General features: G+C 36.3%; 1 protein-coding gene across 3 annotated transcripts in view; it reads right to left on the bottom strand.

The window, feature by feature from the left end:
- The window catches only part of VAMP4 (vesicle associated membrane protein 4), a 39,662-nt gene that overhangs the window by 7,011 nt on the left and 11,092 nt on the right, over nt 1–21,559 (bottom strand). For 2 of the 3 annotated variants that reach the window (XR_003116519.1, XM_025364656.1), the window contains exons 4-6: nt 11,606–11,656; nt 3,059–3,159; nt 2,014–2,093 (exon numbers count right to left, since the gene is read on the bottom strand). Coding sequence is in view for 2 of the 3 variants with exons in the window: in XM_025364656.1 (XP_025220441.1) it covers nt 2,014–2,093; nt 3,059–3,159; nt 11,606–11,656 (232 nt within the window). In the remaining variant the exon portion in view is untranslated. The remainder of the gene's footprint in view (nt 1–2,013; nt 2,094–3,058; nt 3,160–11,605; nt 11,657–21,559) is intronic. The other variant, XM_025364667.1, reaches the window with a different exon arrangement.

Here is a 21,559-nt window from a genome sequence, read left to right as displayed (position 1 = left end):
ATGAAGAATACTTGCTACTGTAAATGGTCTTTGTTATGTTATGGAACAATGGTTTTCATTACATGGTCAATGCTATTCATGGTCTCCAGAGGTCCTCAAGGTGACGACTATTTAAAAATATAACTCAATGTTTTTTCCTCCTCAAAAGCACACTATTCCTCTGACCCAAACCCCATAAAGTACAAAGCAAACATTTTTAGAAATGGTTAAAAAAAAAGTTAGGCAAAATGTTCATTATGACCATCTTTTTTGTGGATACATGAATGGGGTACATGAGTTTGGGGGGAGAGAAGGGGTGAATGGTTCATAGACCTTTTGTTTTTCCAAATTAGCCCATAGAATAGAAAATTTCTATAGATATAGAAGCTTTAGGCCAGGTGTGGTGGCTCATGCCTGTAATCCAGCACTTTGGGAGGCTGAGGTGGGCAGATTGTTTGAGGCCAGAAGTTCAAGACCAGCCTGGACAACACAGTGAAACCCCATCTCTACTAAAAATACAAATATTAGCCAGGTGTGGTGGCACATGTCTGTAATCCCAGCTACTCGGGAGGCCAAGGCAGGAGAATTGCTTGAACCTGGGCTACTTGTGAGGCTGAGGCATGAGAATCACTTGAACCTGGGAGGCAGAAGTTGCAGTGAGCCGAGATTGCACCACTGCATTTCAGCTTGGGAGACACATCAAGACTGCCTCAAAAAAAAAAAAAAAAAAAAAAAAAGAAAAAGAAAAAGACTTTAAAGAAAATAAATTCATTCTTTACAGAATAAAGTAATTTTGAATAGAAAATTTAAATTCTGAACAAGGGGAGAAATGAAACAGTTTCTTTCCTCAGTTCCACTTCTGAAAGTAGGACAATTCAATAGGTAGACAGATAAAAATAAATAAATCCAAGGTAACTCTTGGAAAAAATCCTTAGCATATGGCTAAGGCAGGTTTAGAAAGTTATTGCTGGCTGGCACAGTAGCTCATGCCTGTAATTTCAGCACTTTGGGAGGTCGAGGCAGGCGGATCACCTGAGGTCGGGAGTTCGAGACCAGCTTGATCAACATGGAGAAACCCCGTCTCTACTAAAAAAACAAAAAACAACAACAACAAAAAAACCCAAAATTAGCCAGATGTGGTGGTGCAGGCCTGTTAATCCAAGCTACTCGAGAGGCTGAGGCAGGAGAATCGCTTGAACCCTGGAGGTGGAGATTACACTCTAGCCTGGGCAACAAGAGCAAAACTCTATCTCAAAAAAAAAATAAAGAAAGAAAAGAAAGTTATTGCTAAACTTGAAAATGAGAGACTAAAAACAGTTCTTGTCTAAATTTTTAACAAAGCCAAAAATTATACCTAGAATCAAAAAAAAAGATTTGCTTATATAACATGAAAAACAGTTTCTGTTAATGATTAGTAGCCACAGTTGATTTAAGAAGTAAATGTATTTCTATACAATGTTTTGGAGGAGTATATTAGTATGTAGTGATTCTCAATGTTTTCCTTGTTAAAAATGTTAAAAATTTCCTTTACTTTTTATTTTTCTGGAATAATGAGGGAAGTGGAGTTTTTTCTTAACTCCATTTGCCTTAACAGATTCGGATATGTAAGCTGCTGTTGTTATTTCCCCTTTCAACTAAAAGTCATATTTTTCTCTAGCTCTCACTTTATTTTTTTGATATCTCTATATAATGCTAGAGGTTGCTCAAAAAAGTACTAACAGTAAATTTCAAGAAAAAAATGTATATTTGTTACAAGTTAATAAGTCTAGAGGTAGCCAAATATTAATAAAATGTGGATTACTCTCATGAAAAAAAATCTATGAAAACATCCTTTTAGGCATACTGATTTATTTAGTTATCCCTATCCCAAAAGCAATTAAGTTAACAAGTATTTACTGAATTTCTACCATGTCTCAGGACAGTTATAGGCCCTTTTCTCACAGATGTTATGCTCTAGAGGCCCTTTTTCCTTCATGTGTTTGAATACCACTTCAGATGCTGACCAATCTATCCAGGAGCTTCTGATTTACTTACTTTGCATCCGCGCCACCACATTTGCCTTCGAAGTTGTTTGGATCTGTTGCTAAAAGCTGTTGCATTATCCGATAAGCTTTCTATATCACATAGAGGATGGAGAGAAGGATTAAACGACATAACAGGATTCTTTTATCTAGTCACACAAAGATAAGAAAATATTAATTTCTACTTCTGCAAATTTATTCCCTTTTAAGCATGAAAACAACATTCTCCCTTGTTTCCACCCACAAACTCTGGCATTCTACATTATAAAAAAAACAAAAACAAAAACAAAAAGTAAAAAACAGTTTGCAGATCAGTTTGCTCAATCCTTTTTTATTATAAAATTAAGAAAAGTCTTTTTAGGGCCTTAATGCTTATGAATAAGCTTAGGAATTCTAATAAGAAAATACTCTTTAAAAATTCAAACACTTGGCACACCTCTAGAAAAAAAATTACATGTAGAGAAGTTAGCTTTTTAGAAGATATCAAAAGTGACTGATTTTAAAGGAAAACAATATACATTTTAAAAGTGACTAAGCGAGGTTGTCTTTTTTTTAAGTCTGTCAAAGATTAATCAGGTATTCAGCCATTCACCATTCAAACAATATTTGAGTGCCAAGTACATGCCAGGTATAGGTATATAGGTTATAGGTATAATGACTGAAAGTAAAGAAAGGTGACTAAGTTACAAAATGAAACATAAAATAAAAATAGCAGATAAGTTTGAAACAAGTGTTGAAAAGTGAGTAGGTCTTTCGGCCCTGAGATCGTGAGAAACACAAAGTTCATCAACATCAAAGCGCAAAAGAAAAAACAGCTCTACTCTTCACTCTTCAACAATGAAATTTTAAATTCTTCATTCTCCACTGAACAATTAAAAAATAATGTAACAATAAGATGACTCAAAGTAAAGGAGTTAAAATTAAACCATTAAAATCATACACTTAAGAACCAAATACCAGTTTCCTAAGCCAAGATTTGTAAATGCTGGCTAGATAAGTAGAAGAAAAAAAACTAGCAAACAGATTAGTAATATCAAGAAATACATGAAGATCTGTACCTGATTTGTCCTGTAGTTCATCTAGTCTCTCCCCTCTCTCAATTACCTTTGTAATATTTTCTTGCATGACATCAATAACTTCATCCACTTGATTCTGAACACTAGTTTAAAAAAGTTAAATAATTATTTATCCTTCTTTTGAGAATATTTACAATTTCTGAAATTTCATTAGACATAATAAAGAATAGCAAATTCTCGGAGAATTATTCAACTATTAAATTTAAATTTAGGACTTTATAGCAATGTTCTTCCATTTGTGGGCTTCAGTATTCAGATAATGAAAGACAATTTGATATAAATTAAAGTAATATTTAAAGATAGCTTACTTTTAGCCCTGCTTCTGACTTGCAACCCATAAGCAAGTTAAATGTACTGTCAGCATGCTCATTAAGTGCAGAATTTAAACCGCTTCACTAAAAATAATCAGGTTTTCTTTTCAACAGGCTATTGAGGCAGCACAGACACCGCTGCACCCTACTTTTGCTATATATTTCATACACGAAGGCTAACAAAGGAGGTATGTTAACATACTTTTTAACATACCTTTTGCTCAGGTACGGTAAAGGCTTATGAAACATTACTCGTTTCCAGAATGGAAATGCAGGGCATATTCTAAGAGATACTGATGCTCAATGGGTAGAATTCTTCACTGCTCATCAGATTTTTCTTAAACAGGGTATAAGATAACTGGGGACACCTGGGAATATTTTGAAGAACTCACCAGGAAGCAAAAAGGAAAAAATTGTTTTCTGTTTTTCGATTGTTTGTTCATCCTTTATATTAGATGATGGGGGTCTGTTTTAACCAAATTTCAGGCTGTTCAGTAAAGACTTAACCTAAACTTAAAATTGTAATAACTGTCCTCAGCTATCCACTCTCATTCAGGAGTTAACTCCAGAGTACACAAACATGGACATGTTTAATCATTTTAAGTGTCTTATTCTCCTCTGTGGCTCTAACCACAAGACAAAAAGTTTTCTTAAATTACTTTATGAAATAAGTCACAACAATGAAATATTTAAAAGGAGAAATAAAGCAAATCCATGGTCCTCACAACTAAACACTGTTTAAAGTGCACTGGATTACTTACTGCAGACATGTGCTGCATAACATTTTGGTCAATGATAAAGCACATTTACAACAGTGGTCCCATAAGTTATAATACCATATGTTTACTGCATGTTTTCTACGTTTAGATAAGTTTAGACACACAGATACTTACCATTGTGTTATAATTACCTACAGTATTGAGTGCAGTCACATGCTGTATGGGTTTGTAGCCTAGGAGCTACAGGCCATACCATATAACCTAGGTGTGTAGTAGACTACACTCTGTAGGTTTGTGTAAGTACTCTATGATGTTCACACAATGAAACTGCCTAATGATGCATGTCTCCAAACGTAGCCTGTCATTAAGGGTCCATGACGGTTATAAACATTAAATGTATAAATATTTAAATAAATGAAGATATGCAATTGTGTTTCTAGTTGGAAAAGGAAGAAGTGCCTAGGGGGCTTTAACAATTTTTTACAATACACAGATATGGTCTCCGCCCTCTACCCCACACAAGTCCCCAAACTAATGTAGTAAGTGAGGAGTGAGGCACGGTCATGTTTAATTTTGAAAGAGTTCTATCCTTTCCGATCACTGAGCTAGTTCTTTAAAAAATTTGCTATAAAAACAAAATGAAGGCCCATTTAGACAGAGGTGGATTCAGAAGTACTCTCAGATTCAAGTAGCAATTACTAAGCTTGATGACAGTAACCTCCATCCCAGGTTAAAAGCATTATGTACACCCACTGATTACCCACACATAAACTTCAAGATTTTTCAAAGCATCCCAGAGTTCTGTGCTTCCCACACATTATTCCACTGGAGGATATAAGACTGAAGCTCAACCAAGTTGGGCATGCACAGTTCTCTTCTGTCCAAACAGATCTGAAAGAACCCCTAAGTCTCTAAGACATCTTGTTGCAACTCCCAATCCCCTAAGTAGAGAGTTGAAGGTGTTCATCCTATTTAAGAACAATGGCACAAATACACAACTAATTAATTTCTTCAACAAATAATGAGAACCTACTACGTACTGTTTTAGGTACTGAGGAAGTAACATTGAACAAAATAGACAAGTAATCCCAGCCCTTACGGAATATATGTTCGAACGTACATTGAATGCACTGTATTAACCTTATAGCTGTGAAACAGCATGCTCTACCACATTACTCTATCTTATTTATAGCATGTAAGCAAATATAAAGTGATAGTAATTGTACCTATTTACTTATTTACATGCTTATTTTCTGCCTCTCCCCACCAGAAGGTAAGCTCAATGAATGCAGTGACCTTGCCTATTTTGTTCACTTTTGTAAGTCCAGTACCTACAGTCGTGCATGGGGCACAGTGGCCATTCAACAAATATTTGCTGAATAAATGAACAATTTGAGTATAAATCCTATAAAGCATATCCAGCTACTTGAGGAGGAGATATAAAGCAGTGAGTGTAGAGACCTCCATTTAACTACAAACAAAAGTAAAGCTACTGTTCATCAAGGATCAATTTTGAAATTCCCAGCTAGTTTTTTTTGTCATATGCAAATGATGATAATTAATGGCTTAAAGTAGGGTGCTATGGCAGGACAGGAATGGACAAAATGTACTAAGGCTCCTACACACGATCAGATTATAGCTATTATGGATATTAATATACATATACTATATATACTTTTAGACGAGATTGGGTACGTTCAGGGTGGTATGGCCGTAGACATTATATATACTTTAAAAATGAAAACAAAAAGCTAATAAAATAGTTATGGTCCCAGAATCTCTTTAAAGGCCAGGCCTGGTGATTCATGCCTGTAATCTCAACACTTCCGCAAGGCGGATGGATCCACTGAGCCTGGGAGTTTGAGACCAGACTAGGCAACACAGTGAGCCCCCGTCTTTACAAAAAGATTTAAAAATAAGCTGGTTATGGTGGCATGTGCCTATGGTCCCAGCCACTTGGGAGGCTGGGGTGGGAGATTTCCTTGAGTCCAGGAGGTTGAGGTGCAGTGAACTGTGACTGCACCACTGCATTTCAGCCTGAGCAACAGAGTGAGACCTGTCTCAAAGGAAAAAAACAAACAAACAAAAAAAACCCCCCAACAAAACCCTTTAAGGATAACATTCCATGGATATAGGCAGAGTAATTGGGACAGACCCATAAAATTCCAGATTCTTACTAGAGTATCATAAACCTACAAGTATTCCCTCAACAACATGGCACACATGTAATAAATCACTATTGATAATGGAAACCCCAAATATTTTAATTTTTCTGCTACATGATTCGTGAGTTATTGCTCCTTTGTCCTTCACACATTACTATCTGCTGGTGTAACACTCTGAATCCAGCTACTGCGTAACCTTCACTCAATGATGAAAAATCTCATGACTGTTTTCTGTGTGTCAGGATATTTCCCCACCCAGAACACAATTTTTGTAGAATAAAGAAAATGATCTACTTATTTACTTTAATATGGAGATAGTTTGGTTTACAAAGCAAGTGATAACATACTTCCCCATGATCTTTTAAATTTTCACAATAGTTATAGTCCTTTGATTTCTATTTGTATTTCACACTGGTCTTGTCCCCATTGTTATACTATAAATGCCTTAAAAACAGAGACCGACCCACTTATCCTTTTATTTCCCAGGTCATGTGAAATGTGGTTGGTACAAGGTAAGCATTTAACAAACATTTTCAAATCTGAGTTAAATATATCATTCATTCAAAAAACATTTATTAAAAAGTTATGGCTAGGTGTGGTGGCTCAGGGCTATAATCCCAGCACTTCAGGAGGCTGAGGTGGGAGGATCGCTTGAGCCCAGGAGTTTGAGACGCCTTGCCAACATGTCAAAACCCTATCTCTACAGAAAATACAAAATTAGCTGAGCATTGTGGTATGTGCCTGTAGTCTCAGCTACTCAGGAAGCTGAGGTAGGAGGATCCTCCTCCGGGAGGTGGAGGTTGCAGTGAGCCAAGATTGTACTATTGCACTCCAGCCTGGGTGACAAGACTGAGAACCTGTGTCTAAGAATAAAAAAAAGTTATTATTATGCTATTCATCAAGGTTACCATCATGAAGGTTATGAGTCTGGTATTTAGAAAGATTATACTCCAGTAGGGAAAACTGATATCCATGATTATACTACCATGTGTTAAGGGATATAATGGAAGGAAGCCCACAGTATCTGACATGTAGCCTAGATGAATTCAGCCTGGACCAGAGACGACATCAAGACCCCTGTGCTGAGTTTTGAGGAGTCAAGAGTTAATCAGGGAGAGTAAAAGAGGCAGTGGATGGTGAGAAGGTTCTAGGATAAGGAAATATATGTAAGAGGAGGCAATATTTTAAGAACTAGGAGATTAACTTGATGTGAGTGAAGGAATTGGGAAAAGACTAGATAACTCCTAGATTTATAATTTGAGCAATTAAGTGGTAGTAGACGATGGCTATGAACTAAAATAAAAAATTAAGAATGCAAAGGAAAAGGTAGTTTGTGAAGGAAGGGTGGAGATTTTTATATCATGGCCAGTCAAAGGCGATTCATATGAGATAATAAAAGACATGAGAGAGAACATAATGAGGAAAAGACATTTTCAATACTGTTTTCCATCCTTTTAAGAGTCTGAGAGCACCTGTTTCTGAAATGGCTCTATTCTAATTACCGACAGAGAAGCTGTATGGTATAGTGTAGAACCCCTGAGTTCTGTATTCAGACAAACCTGGGTTTGCAGTACAACTTTATCACTTACTACGTATGTGACTTTGGAATTCACCTTGCAAGTCTGTTTTAGCCTCACGTTTTCTCACCTTTAAAATGAAGCTGATAAGCTCTACTTTATTTGTGAGAATTAAATGAGATAGTGTTTTTCAAATACTTAGCATAGTGCCTAACACATAGCACATACTTGATAAATATCAGTGCTCTTCGGTTAAGAAACAAATTTACGCTCTGCAATACGCACCTCTTATTTTATAAAGAAAACACTGGCCAGGTGCAGTGGCTCATGCCTGCAATCCAGCATTTTGGGAGACTGAAGTGGGAGGATCACTTGAGCCCAGGAGTTCGAGATCAGTCCAGGCAACATAGGGAAACCCCATCTCTATAAAAAATTAGCCAAGCATGGTGGTACGTGCCTGAAGTTTCCAGTTACTCAGGAGTTGAGGTGGAAGGATCAATTGAGCCCAGGATTTCAAGGCTGCAGTGAGCTGTGATTGTGCCACTGCACTCTAGCCTGGGTGACAGAGCAAAACCCTGTTTCAAAAAACAGACAAAGCGAAAAACCCCTGAAATCAAATATTTACTTTCATAGTTAATATCCCCATCTTCTGGTCTTTTAAGGTACTGCTGACAAAAGAAATTTTAAAGTTACGCTGTATTTTTTGCAACTACATATGGCTGTTACACCATGGAACATTCCCTGGGATGTGGGGGAGGGAATCTCATAAAAGTTAAGCTGGTCTGACCAAGGCTATAATTAGGAGATTCCCTACCCCTAACACAGAATGTCTACAATTCACTAGAGTGGCATTTATAATGCTACTGTTTAATTTAAAGGCAAACGAAATGTAATCCTGCTAAAAGTTCCTGCCTGCTTATATAAATGAAATCTTAACGTCCCTACTCTGGAATGCTGACTCCATTCCCGTGGAGCTGGTATTTCCAGGTGGTCCACCTCCATACTTTATGCTTGAACAAACTCTCTTTAAAAACAAAGCAAAATTTAAAAAGCAAAGGAAACATTTCAAAGAGAAGCATAAATTTTATGTAGACATGTGAATATTTAAAAATTTTCCTCAAAAAGAGTCTTTCCTAAGAAGTGATGTCAAATATTTTTTGTAGGATTAATCTGTTAACAACACTAATAAATGTGGCCAACCAAGTTCAAAGAAAGCAACGATGTTGCTAATCTATGCAGTAGAAAACACTCTGTATTGAAATGTTATAAATTAAGTGGTGATAACAGCTTAACTAAAGAAACTGACCAGTGCTAGCAATTTTGTGTACTAAAATAATGCCAGGGATTTGTCCTTGGGTAAATTGTGTGGCAAGTTGTGCTTCTCCATCTTGGGCACACTGGTGAGTCATGTCCTGCTTAGATAAGCATTAATCAAGGTTTAATGCATGCTTGATGAATGACCTTATTCTAATTAGATCCAGCAAGCTTTCAGCTCTACAGTAAAAACACAAATATACTTAACAATCCCTTACTAGTCTAAAATTCTGTGATCACCAAAGTTATTGTGATATTAATAGTGTAATACATAAATATACATATACAAATACATGTGTGTATGTTTGGCATTTACTAACATAGACATAAATTCTTTAATGCCTACTCTGTACAACTGGTTGTGGTTTGGGGAATCAGCTGGGAAATCATACTCAAAAGACCCCAATCGGCAACACTCCTTACTAGGTTCACTCTTCAGAAGGATATCAGACAGGAAACAGAGCATACTGGCAGGACAAAAAATAGGTGTGTCATTAGCGGAGCCCTCTTCTCCAGTGGCAGCTTAGGTAAAAGGGAACATGTGAGTCGATACAGAAGTTACTCTGGCTCAGTGGGGGAGAATGGCTCAGTCATTACACATTGGCATCCACATATGCCATACAGGCTTGAACTACAGCTAATTTGAGTCTTGGTAGAATACTTGTGATCTCCCTGGAACATGAGAGAATGAGTGGCTCATGAGGTCTTCTTCCAACCACCTCCCTGTTTCCCTCATGAGATTATCATAAGGCAGTTTCTCATCACCTCCCAGGTTCTGATGAGGTATAAACTTTCCGCAGGCTCTATGTGCAGACTATAAAAACCACACTTTAGAAATAGCTCCTTTGCAATAGAGTATCCCACAATTTGTACTGCAGCCATTGACCACCCCCCCTCTTTTTTTTTAAGAGAAGGGGGTCTCACTTTGTTGCTCAGGCTGGTCTCAAAACTTTTGGCTTCCAGCAATCCTCCTTTGAAGGAGAATTCCAAAGTGCTGTGATTACAGGCGTGAAACACTGCACCCAGCTGTATCATTATTTTTGGTGTGCGGGACAATGACCCTGAGAGCTACTAACTTTAGCTACTCTTCCTTTTACTATATAAGCAATAAATTGCATCTAAAAGTGGCTTGTTACATCTTTAGTCAAATCAGAGACTTGAAACAGTACAGATTCTCTCTTCTACTGGCCTTGAAGAAGCACTATGAAATCTATAGCTGCAGAAAATAAATTCTGACAACTACCTGAGTTGGTTATACCTGGTGATACCCTGATTGCCATCTTGTTAAACCTGAGCAAAAGGCTCACCTAAGAAGTGCCTGAATTCCTGACCCAAGGAAACTGTGAGGTGATAAATGTGTGTTGTTTTAAGCTGCTAAATTTATGGCAATTTGTTACCTGGCAATAGAAATCTAATACATCCAGTCTAGTACTTGTAATCATTTGTTGGTTCTTTGGTTCCATATCTCAAAATCCATTAGTTAGAATTAGGCTAAGTATGGAAATATTTCTTCACGCCAACAGCTACCTGAGTAAAGCCCAAGTATCTCACCAATAACCAGATACTCCATTATAGAACCCTTCCCACAATGTGCCATCTATACCCAGACTTAGGGTAGTGACTATTATGCCTCCTTAGGTCTTGAACCTGGGCCATGCAGTTCACCTTCCACAGTTAGTCTTTATAGCTTGGTCAGTTTCCAGAGTCTTCCCTCAAGTGACTCACTGCTCTTTCCAGTCCTTCTCCCGTCCTGTCAGGACTCATATCTTTCCAACATTAGACACATTGATTACAGCATATTATCTCCATCTATCACCAAATAATATATACCTCAAAGGTTTTAAACTGCAAATTAATTAGCCATAAAACTTAGTTCAATATATAGGTTACAATAAATAAGAGATATGAAAAAATTCTGGAAGTAGATAAAAACATGCAGTAGATCAACAAATTAAATCTATTATATTACCTTTATTATCATTCTGAAAATAGGAATCAAGCTATGGATTTAAAAACAAAATAGACCTTCAGACTATGCTAAATAAATGGATTTGACATAAGGTAATCAAGTCATTAAAAAAACCCAACAATCCTGCATTTCTTTAGCTATAATTCTGAGAAAATAAAAAGAATTTAGATTTTATAATCCAGCAGTTATATTTAGTCTATAAAATAAAATGAATTAGGTTTTTATAACCTAGCAGTTGTATTTAGTCTTATCAGGGGTCAACAACTTTTTCTGTAAAGGACCAGACACTCAGCAGATATTTTAGATTTTGTGGGCCATAAAATCTGCCACAGATTTGTCACAACTACTCAACTTTGCCATTGTAGCTTGATAGCACCTATCGATAATATGAAAACAAATGGGCATAGCTATGTTCCAATAAAACTTTATTTACAAAAACAGGCTGTAGCCAAATTTGGCTCACAGGCTGCAGTTTGCCAATCTCTAGTCTACACAGAAATATGATTATCATTTAAACAAATGAACAAAACTTACTGCTTAATTTTATCATTTCTAGGTCCAAATCTTGGTCCAGATGGTCCCCTTCTGAAAACAAGTGCATACCAAGTACATATTAGTAGTGATAGGATTAAAACAAAACAAAAAAAAGAGAAAGTATAAACAAATGCAAACAATCAAGCTGAACTCTAAACATGGATCAGTTATTTATCATAAGGGACCACATTTTACTGATACTGGTAAAACTGAATAATAGGTAATCATGTCTTTACTTCATTGGTACTTATTACTAGCCACATTTAAGCTAATTCTTCTGAATGTTAAAACTTTCAGAGAAATTAGGGTTTATATTATCTTATATAACAAAGTTACACAGAGTTTGTTCTGATCATTAAACTCTGAAATATCCTAACTACTTAACTGCTAGTGAATATTAATATCTTTATGGTCAACTGTAGAACTAAAAGCGCAATTCACCTTGAATTTAGACTATAATGAAATGAGGAAACTACGAAGTGAAATGCTGATTGACAAAGATGGATATAGAGAAAAACTCATTCAAAACACTAACAATTTTAAGTATGTTTTTGATTACCCATTTTAAACTTATCAACATAGCAAAAGGGAAATGCAAGATATTAAGAAAATATTAACATTACTCAGACTATTATTTCCTTATTGTAGTTGAATGTATATTACACCTTAACCAATCCATTTTAATATTCTTGAAATAAAAACATTTGGTTAAAGTAATTATGATTCTTCCGGAGATTGAGAATAAGATATAAACTACAAAACTCAAAAGAAACTAGGTTCTTAAATTTCTAGACATGGCAATTTCTAAAGGAAGTGAAAAAATACAGCAATTGATAAAAAATTTTGAAAACAAAATAAAACTGTTTACTGAAATTTATTTAACATAATGTATAAGTGTGAATATATCATCTTGCCTTAGTTCCTCTAAGCTTTTTCCTTAAAGTCTTTTAAGCTCCAGCGAAGCCTCAGAATACTGGAACAGTGTTCCATTCCAAAATGATGTTAAACATTGAATTTCATAGAGAAAACTAATATTCGGAACCAGAGGCCATTCCTAAAAACTAGGCAAGAACTTACAAGAGCTGGTCAACCAAAAACCAAAGAAAAGCAGTTATTAAATGAGGAAACTATATATAAAGTGAAATAGAATCTGAAAATTATTGAATTAAAATTATCCCACTACAGTTTAAAAAAAAAGCAGCAGCTATGTCTGTTTCATCTATCAAGTAACATGAGACTTCAAAATACTTATAGAAAAACACAAAATCAAAAGCTGGTTCTTTGAAAATTAAAACTTGATAAACTTCTAGCCAGACTGATTAGGAAAAAAAGAGAGAAGGCATAAATTAGTAATAGGAATGGAAGAGGGAACATCACTACAGACAAATGTACCATGGTTATATAAGATTTATTAACAGAAGCTAAGTGAAGCGTAGATAGGAACTCTCTATACTATCTGTGCAACTCTTCTGTGGATCTAAAATTACTTTAAAAAAATCCCCCAAAGAAAATTCCAGGACTGGATTTGTTCAGTCATGAATTCTACCAAACATTTAATGAAGAAAAATTATGAATTCTATGCAAACTCTTCTGGAAAACTAAAAAAGACAGAACCTTCCCAACTCATTATCCCGGGGCCAGTATGAATCTACCACGAAAACCAGATAAAGACACAACAAGAAAAAGACATAACTATCAACCAACCAATATCTCCTAATGAACACAGATGCAAAAATTCTTAACAAACTGTTAACAAATTGATTCCAACAATGTTTTAAAAGAATAATACATGATGACCAAGTAGGGTTTACATCAGAAATGCAACAATTGTTTAAAATTTCAAAATCAACATAATTCACCACATTCACAGACAAAAAAAACCAAAAAACATATGATCATCTCAACAGATACAAAATAAATGCTTGACAAAATCCAACATCAGCTAATGATAAAAACTCTTCACAAACTAGGAATAGAAGGAAACATCCTCAACTTGATAAATCTACAAACAACCATAACAACATACAATGAAAATGAAACATAATATGAAAGATGAATGCTTCCCCTAAAGGAGATCAGGAACAAAGCAAGGACATTCACTCTCACCATCTATACCCAATATTGTACTGGATGTTCTAGTCAGAGCAATAAGGTAATAAAAAATAAAAGGCAAACATAGACAAGGAGGAAATAAAACTGTTTTTATTTGCAGAAAGTATAATTGTTCTATGTAGAAAATCCAATAGGATCTATAAAAACACTACTAAAACTACTAAGGGGGGTTGGCAAGATTGTAGAATACAAGGTTAATTTACCAAAATGATATTTATACTAGCAATGAGTACGACATTTTAAAATTTTGAAACACCATTTGAAATGTCATTTTTAGTAGCATCAGAAATTATGAAAATCATTGTGCAAAAATCACAAGCATTCCTATACACCAATAACAAACAAACAGAGAGCCAAATCATGAGTGAACTCCCATTCACAATTGCTTCAAAGAGAATAAAATACCTAGGAATCCAACTTACAAGGGATGTGAAGGACCTCTTCAAGGAGAACTACAAACCACTGCTCAATGAGATAAAAGAGGACACAAACAAATGGAAGAACATTCCATACTCATGGATAGGAAGAATCAATACTGTGAAAATGGCAACACTGCCCAAGGTAATTTATAGATTCAATGCCATCCCCATCAAGCTACCAATGACTTTCTTCACAGAATTGGAAAACACTACTTTAAAGTTCATACGGAACCAAAAGAGCCTGCATTGCCAAGACAATCCTAAGCCAAAAGAACAAAGCTGGAGGCATCATACTACCTGACTTCAAACTATGCTACAAGGCTACAGTAACCAAAACAGCATGGTACTGGTACCAAAACAGAGATGTATACCAATGGAACAGAAAAGAGCCCTCGGAAATAATACCACACATCTACAACTATCTGCTCTCTGAAAAACCTGACAGAAACAAGAAATGGGGAAAGGATTCCCTATTTAATAAATGGTGCTGGGAAAACTGGCTAGCCATATGTAGAAAGCTGAAACTGGATCCCTTCCTTACACTTTATACAAAAATTAATTCAAGATGGATTAGAGACTTAAATGTTAGACCTAAAACCATAAAAACCCTAGAAGAAAACCTAGGCATTTAGGACATAGGCATAGGCAAGGACTTCATGACTAAAACACCAAAAGCAATGGCAACAAAAGCCAAAATAGACAAATGGGATCTAATTAAACTAAAGAGCTTCTGCACAGCAAAAGAAACTACCATCAGAGTGAACAGGTAACCTACAGAATGGGAGAAAATTTTTACAATCTGCCTATCTGACAAACGGCTAATATCCAGAACCTACAAAGAACTCAATCAAATTTACAAGAAAAAATCAAACAACCCCATCAAAAAGTAAGCAAAGGATATGAACAGACACTTCTCAAAAGAAGACATTTATGCAGCCAATAGACACATGAAAAAATGCTCATCATCACTGGCCATCAGAGAAATGCAAATCAAAACCACAATGAGATACCATCTCACCCCAGTTAGAATGGCAATCATTAAAAAGTCAGGAAACAACAGGTGCTGGAGAGGATGTGGAGAAATAACAACACTTTTACACTGCTGGTGGGACTGTAAACTAGTTCAACCATTGTGGAAGACAGTGTGGTAATTCCTCAACGATCTAGAACTAGAAATACCGTTTGACCCAGCCATCCCCTTACTGAGCACATACTCAAAGGTTTATAAATCATGCTGCTACAAAGACACATGTACATGTATGTTTATTGCGGCACTATTCACAATAGCAAAGACTTGGAACCAACCCAAATATCCATCAATGATAGACTGGATTAAGAAAATGTGGCACATATCTACCATGGAATACTATGCAGCCATAAAAAAGGATGAGTTCATGTCCTTTGTAAGCACATGGATGAAACTGGAAACCATCATTCTGAGCAAACTATCACAAGGACAGAAAACCAAACACCGTATGTTCTCACTCATAGGTGGGAACTGAACAATAAGAACACTTGGACACAGGGAGGGGAACATCATGCACCGGGGCCTGTCTTGAGGTGGGGAGAGAGGGGAGGGATAGCATTAGGAGATATACCTAATGTAAATGACAAGTTAACGGGTGCAGCACACCAACATGGCACATCTATACATACATAACAAACCTGCACATTGTGCACATGTACCCTAGAACTTAAAGTATAATAATAAAAAATAATTAAAAAAAGAAAATACTTAAGGATCAATTTGACAAAGAAAAAAATACAACATCTGGACACTGAAAACCACAAAACACTGCTGGAAGAAATTACCCAAATAAATAAAAAGATATACCATTTCATGGGTCTCAAAACGAAATATTAAAATGTGAATTATCCCCAAACTGATCTACAGGTTCAATACAATCTCAACCAAAATTCCAGCAGGCTTGTTGGAAACTGACAAGATGATTCTAAAATTCATATGAAAATGCTTAGAGCCTCCAATAGCCAAAAGAACTTTGAAAAGGCAATGCAAAGTTGAAGGATATACACTATACTACCTGACAACTTACTATAAAGTCGCAGTACTCAAGACAGTGATCACTATGGTATTGATGTAAGAAAGACATAGAGTCCAGAAATAGAGCCACACATATATGGTCAATAAATTTTTATTGTGGTAAATATACATAACATATATTTACTATTTTAACTATTTTTAAGTACACCGTTCTGTGGCATTAAGTAATTCACTTAATGAACTATCATCACCATTCATCTCCAGAACTTTTTCATCTTGCAAAACTGAAACTCTGTTCCCTAACTCGCCATTCCCTTCTCCTCAAAGGCCCTGGCAAACACCATTCTATTTTGTGTTTCTATGAATTTGATTACTCTAGGTACCTCATATAAGTGGAATCATGCAGTATTTTTCCTTTTATGACTGGTTTCTTTTACTTAGCATACAGTCTTCAAGGTTCATCCATGTTTTAGCATATGTCAGAATTTCCTTCCAAACTTTTTAAGGCTGAATAAATTCCATGTATGTATTCAATATTGAGTTCCTGGGTGTAGAGGCTTGTGCTATTAATTCTAGCTACTCTGGTAGGGGAATTGAGGCAGGAGAATCACTTGAAGTCAGGAGTTCAAGACCATCCTGGCCAACATAATGAGACCCTGTCTCAGTCAGTCAATCAATCAGCAAACAATTTAAAAAATTAAAAAAACTGAGTTCCCTTTTGAGAGGTAGCTACTGCTCTAATCTAAGGCTTTGCACCACAAGTAGCATTGTAGGCAATTCGCACGACTCTATAGAAATCTTGTCACCCACATTGCCACACGTCAACAGCCATCTGATCTTTGATAAACCTGACAAAAACAAGAAATGGGGAAAGGATTCCCTATTTAATAAATGGTGCTGGGAAAATTGGCTAGCCATAAGTAGAAAGCTGAAACAGGATCCTTTCCTTACTCCTTATATGAAAATTAATTCAAGATGGATTAGAGACTTAAATGTTAGACCTAAAACCATAAAAACCCTAGAAAAAAACCTAGGTAATACCATTCAGGACATAGGCATGGGCAAGGACTTCATGTCTAAAATACCAAAAGCAACGGCAACAAAAGCCAAAATTGACCAATGGGATCTAATTAAACTAAAGAGCTTCTGCACAGCAAAAGAAACTACCATCAGAGTGAACAGGCAACCTACAGAATGGGAGAAAATTTTTGCAATCTACTCATCTGACAAAGGGCTAATATCCAGAACCTATAAAGAACTCAATCAAATTTACAAGAAAAAAACAAACAACCCCATCAAAAAGTAAGCAAAGGATATGAACAGACACTTCTCAAAAGAAGACATTCATACAACCAACAGACACATGAAAAAATGCTCATCATCACTGGCCATCAGAGAAATGCAAATCAAAACCACAATGAGATACCATCTCACCCCAGTTAGAATGGCAATCATCAAAAAGTCAGGAAACAACAGGTGCTGGAGAGGATGTGGAGAAATAACAACACTTTTACACTGCTGGTAGGACTGTAAACTAGTTCAACCATTGTGGAAGACAGTGTGGCGATTCCTCAAGGATCTAGAACTAGAAATACCGTTTGACCCAGCCATCCCATTACTGGGTATATACCCAAAGGATTATAAATCATGCTGCTATAAAGACACATGCACACGTATGTTTATTGCAGCACTATTCACAATAGCAAAGACTTGGAATCAACCCAGATGTCCATCAGTGACAGACTGGATTAAGAAAATGTGGCACATGTACACCATGGAATACTATGCAGCCATAACAGGGATGAGTTCGTGTCCTTTGTAGGGACATGGATGCAGTTGGAAACCATCATTCTCAGCAAACTATCACAAGAACAGAAAACCAAACATCGCATGTTCTCACTCATAGGTGGGAACTGAAAAATGAGAACACCTGGACACAGGAAGGGGAACATCACACACCGGGGCCTATTGTGGGGAGGGGGGAGGGGGGAGGAATAGCATTAGGAGATACACCTAATGTAAATAACGAGTTAATGGGTGCAGCACACCAACATGGCACATGTATACATATGTAACAAACCTGCACGTTGTGCACATGTACCCTAGAACTTAAAGTATAATAAAATAAATGAATAAATAAATAAAAAGAAAATTATCTCCCCACATTATCTGACATTCTGCCAAAAATGATACTATTTTCTGTTACTAGATTTGCTGCTATCTATCCTGTAAGCTCTTTCTTCATTGCTTCACGGGTTTCCTCTTTTTTTTAAATTTTTTTTATTTTTTAGATGGAGTCTTTTTCTCTGTCACCCAGGCTAGAATGCAGTGTTGCGATCTTGGCTCACTGCAACCTCTGCCTCTCAGGTTCAAGCGATTCTCCTGCCTTAGCCTCCTGAGTAGCTAGGATTTACAGGTGTACACCGCCATGCCTGGCTAATTTTTGTATTTTTAGCAGAGATGCTTCACTGTGTTGGCCGGGCTGGTCTTGAACTCCTGACCTCAGGTGATCTGCCTGCCCCAGTCTCCCAAAGTGCTGCGATTACAGGCACGAGCCACTGTGCCTGGCCAGGTTTCTGTTAATTTTTATAAAATGTTTTCATTTGGAAAAAAACCCAGCCTCAATAAAAGAAGTCACAATTTTTTTTTTTTTTTTTTTTGAGATGAAGTGTCACTCTGTTGCCAAAGCTGGAGTACAGTGGTACAATCTCGGCTCACTGCAACCTCTAACTCCTGGGTTCAAGCGATTCTCCTCCCTCAGTCTCCCAAGTAGGTGGGACTATAGGCACGAGCCACCATACCTGGCTAATTTTTGTATTTTTAGTAGAGATGGGGTTTCACTATGTTGGCCAGGTTGGTCTTGAACTCCTGACCTTGTGATCCGCCTGCCTCGGCCTGCCAAAGAGCTGGGATTACAGGCATGAGCCACTGCCAAGTTACAATATTTTAACAAAGTAAGAGGTAAATGTTTCCTCTCACGCATATTTCCCTCTACATCAATCCCCAGAGAAAACTCCCACAACGTTGTCCTTCCTGACTTGACAAATGTAATCCTAGACCTGTTCGAGAACTCTTTCTAATCATAACTACAAAGGATTGATCAGTTCAACTAATTTTTTATGAGATGCCAAGGTAATTCAGTGGGGAAAGGATGATCTTTTTATCAAATTACAATGAAACAGCTGGATGGCCATATTCTCCCAGTTTCATCCTTACCTCAAATATATACAAAAATTAACTTAAAAGGGATTGTAGGCCTAAATGTAAAAATCGAAACTATAAAAGTCCTAGAAGAAAATACAGGTAACAATCTTAGTGACTTTGAGTTGGGGAAAGATTTCTTGTATATGAAAAAAATAGCAAAAACAATAGGAAAAAAATTCAATAAACTGATGCCATCAAAATCAAAATTTTAATCTTCAAAAGCTACTATTACAAAATGAAAAAGTTAAGTTATAGATTTGTAGTAAATATTTACAGAACACATATCTGACAGAAAACTTGTATCTTGTATAAAAACTCTTGGCCAGGCATAGTGGCTCATCCCTGTAATCCCAGCACTTTAGGAGGCTGAGGTGGGAGGATCAATTGAGGCCAGGAGTTTGAGACCAGCCTGGGAAACAAAGTGAGACCTAATCTCTGCAAAATATAAATAAATATAATAATTAGTTGGGTGTGATGGCACATACCCATAGTCCCAGCTACTTGGGAGGCTGAGGCGAGAAAATCATTTGAGTCCAGGAGTTTGAAGCTGCGGTGAGCCAAGACTGCGCCAGGACACTCCACCAACCTGAGCAAGAGTAATACCTTGCCTCAAAAAAATAATAATAAATAAAATAAAAATAAAAAGCAAAAAAACACAACTCAATGAGAAAAAGTTTAAAATGGGCAAGATTTGAACACATACTTCACCAAAGAAGGTATGAGGGTGAAAAATAAGCACACTAACATATTCAACATCATATGTCATTAAGGAAATGCAAATTAAAACCACAACAAGATACCACTACACACCCACTAGAATGGCTAGAACGAAAAAGACTGAAGAAGACTGACCATACGTAGTGTTGATGAGGATATGGAGCAACTGGAATTCTCATACAATGCTGGTGACAATATAAAATGGTACAACCACTTTGGAAAACAATTGTAAACTTACACCAGCCATTCTACTCCTAGGTATTTTTATTTCCAAGAGAAATAATAGCATATATCCACATAAAAACCTGCACACAAATGTTTGTTAACAGCTTTATATGTAAAAGCCAAAAAGTAGAAACAACCCAAAAATCCACACACAAGTGACTGCATAAACAAACTGCAGCATCATACAATGGAATACTACTCAGAAAATTAAAAACCCAACTATTAACACATGGATGAATCTCAAAAACCATGCTGAATAAAGCCAGGTTTTAAAAAGGGGGCATACTACATGATTTCATTTATAAAAAATTTTAGAAAATACAAACTACGGTGACAGAAAGCAGAGCACTGGTTGCCTATGGACTGCGACAGCAATGGATTACCAAGGGTTATGAGGAAATCTGCAGGGCGACAGATGGTTCATTATTTGATTTTGGTGATGATGTCACAGGTATATAGTACAGTAAGCTCTCCCTCACCCATGGTTTTGCTTTCCACAGTTTCAGTTACCCATGGTCAACTGCAGTCTGAAAATATTAAATGGAAAATTCCAGAAATAAACAATTTGTAAGTTTTAAATTGTGCACCATTCTGAGTAGCATGATGAAACCTCAAGTTGCCCTGCTTTGTCCCACCTGAAATGTGAATCACCCCTTTGTCCTGCATATCCACATTGTATATGCTACTCATCCCTTTAGTTATCAACATCTTCTTGGCTTCATGATCCAAGACCACCTAAATAGATGATTCTTCTTCTGACATATCATCAGAGGTCAACAGTACCTAATGTTATGTTATAATGTCTATATCCTTCACCTCACTTCATCTTATCATGCAGGCATTTTATTATCTCACATCATCACAAGAAGAAAGGTGAGCATAGGATGATATTTTAAGAGAGAGACAGACAGAGACCACATGTACAAAAAGTTTTATTATAGTATATTGTTATAAGTGTTCTATTATTAGCTTTTGCTGTTAGTCTCTTACAGTGCCTAATTTATAAATTAAACTTTATGATAGGTATGTATAGGAAAAAAACATATATATGTGTGTGCATACACACACACACACACACATATATGAAACATATATGTATGTATATATACACATACATATATATATATGGTTTGCTACTCTGTGTTTTCACATATCCACTGGGGGATCTTGGAATGCATCTCTCATGTATAAGGGAGACTACTGTATGTCTGTCAAAATGTATACAGTATACTTTAGATATATGCATGTATTATATGTCAATTACACCCTAATAAA

The sequence above is a fragment of the Theropithecus gelada genome, chromosome 1 (genome assembly GCF_003255815.1).
Source record: "Theropithecus gelada isolate Dixy chromosome 1, Tgel_1.0, whole genome shotgun sequence".
NCBI classification, from domain to species: domain Eukaryota; kingdom Metazoa; phylum Chordata; class Mammalia; order Primates; family Cercopithecidae; genus Theropithecus; species Theropithecus gelada.
This window is presented reverse-complemented; position numbering and strand designations above follow the sequence as displayed.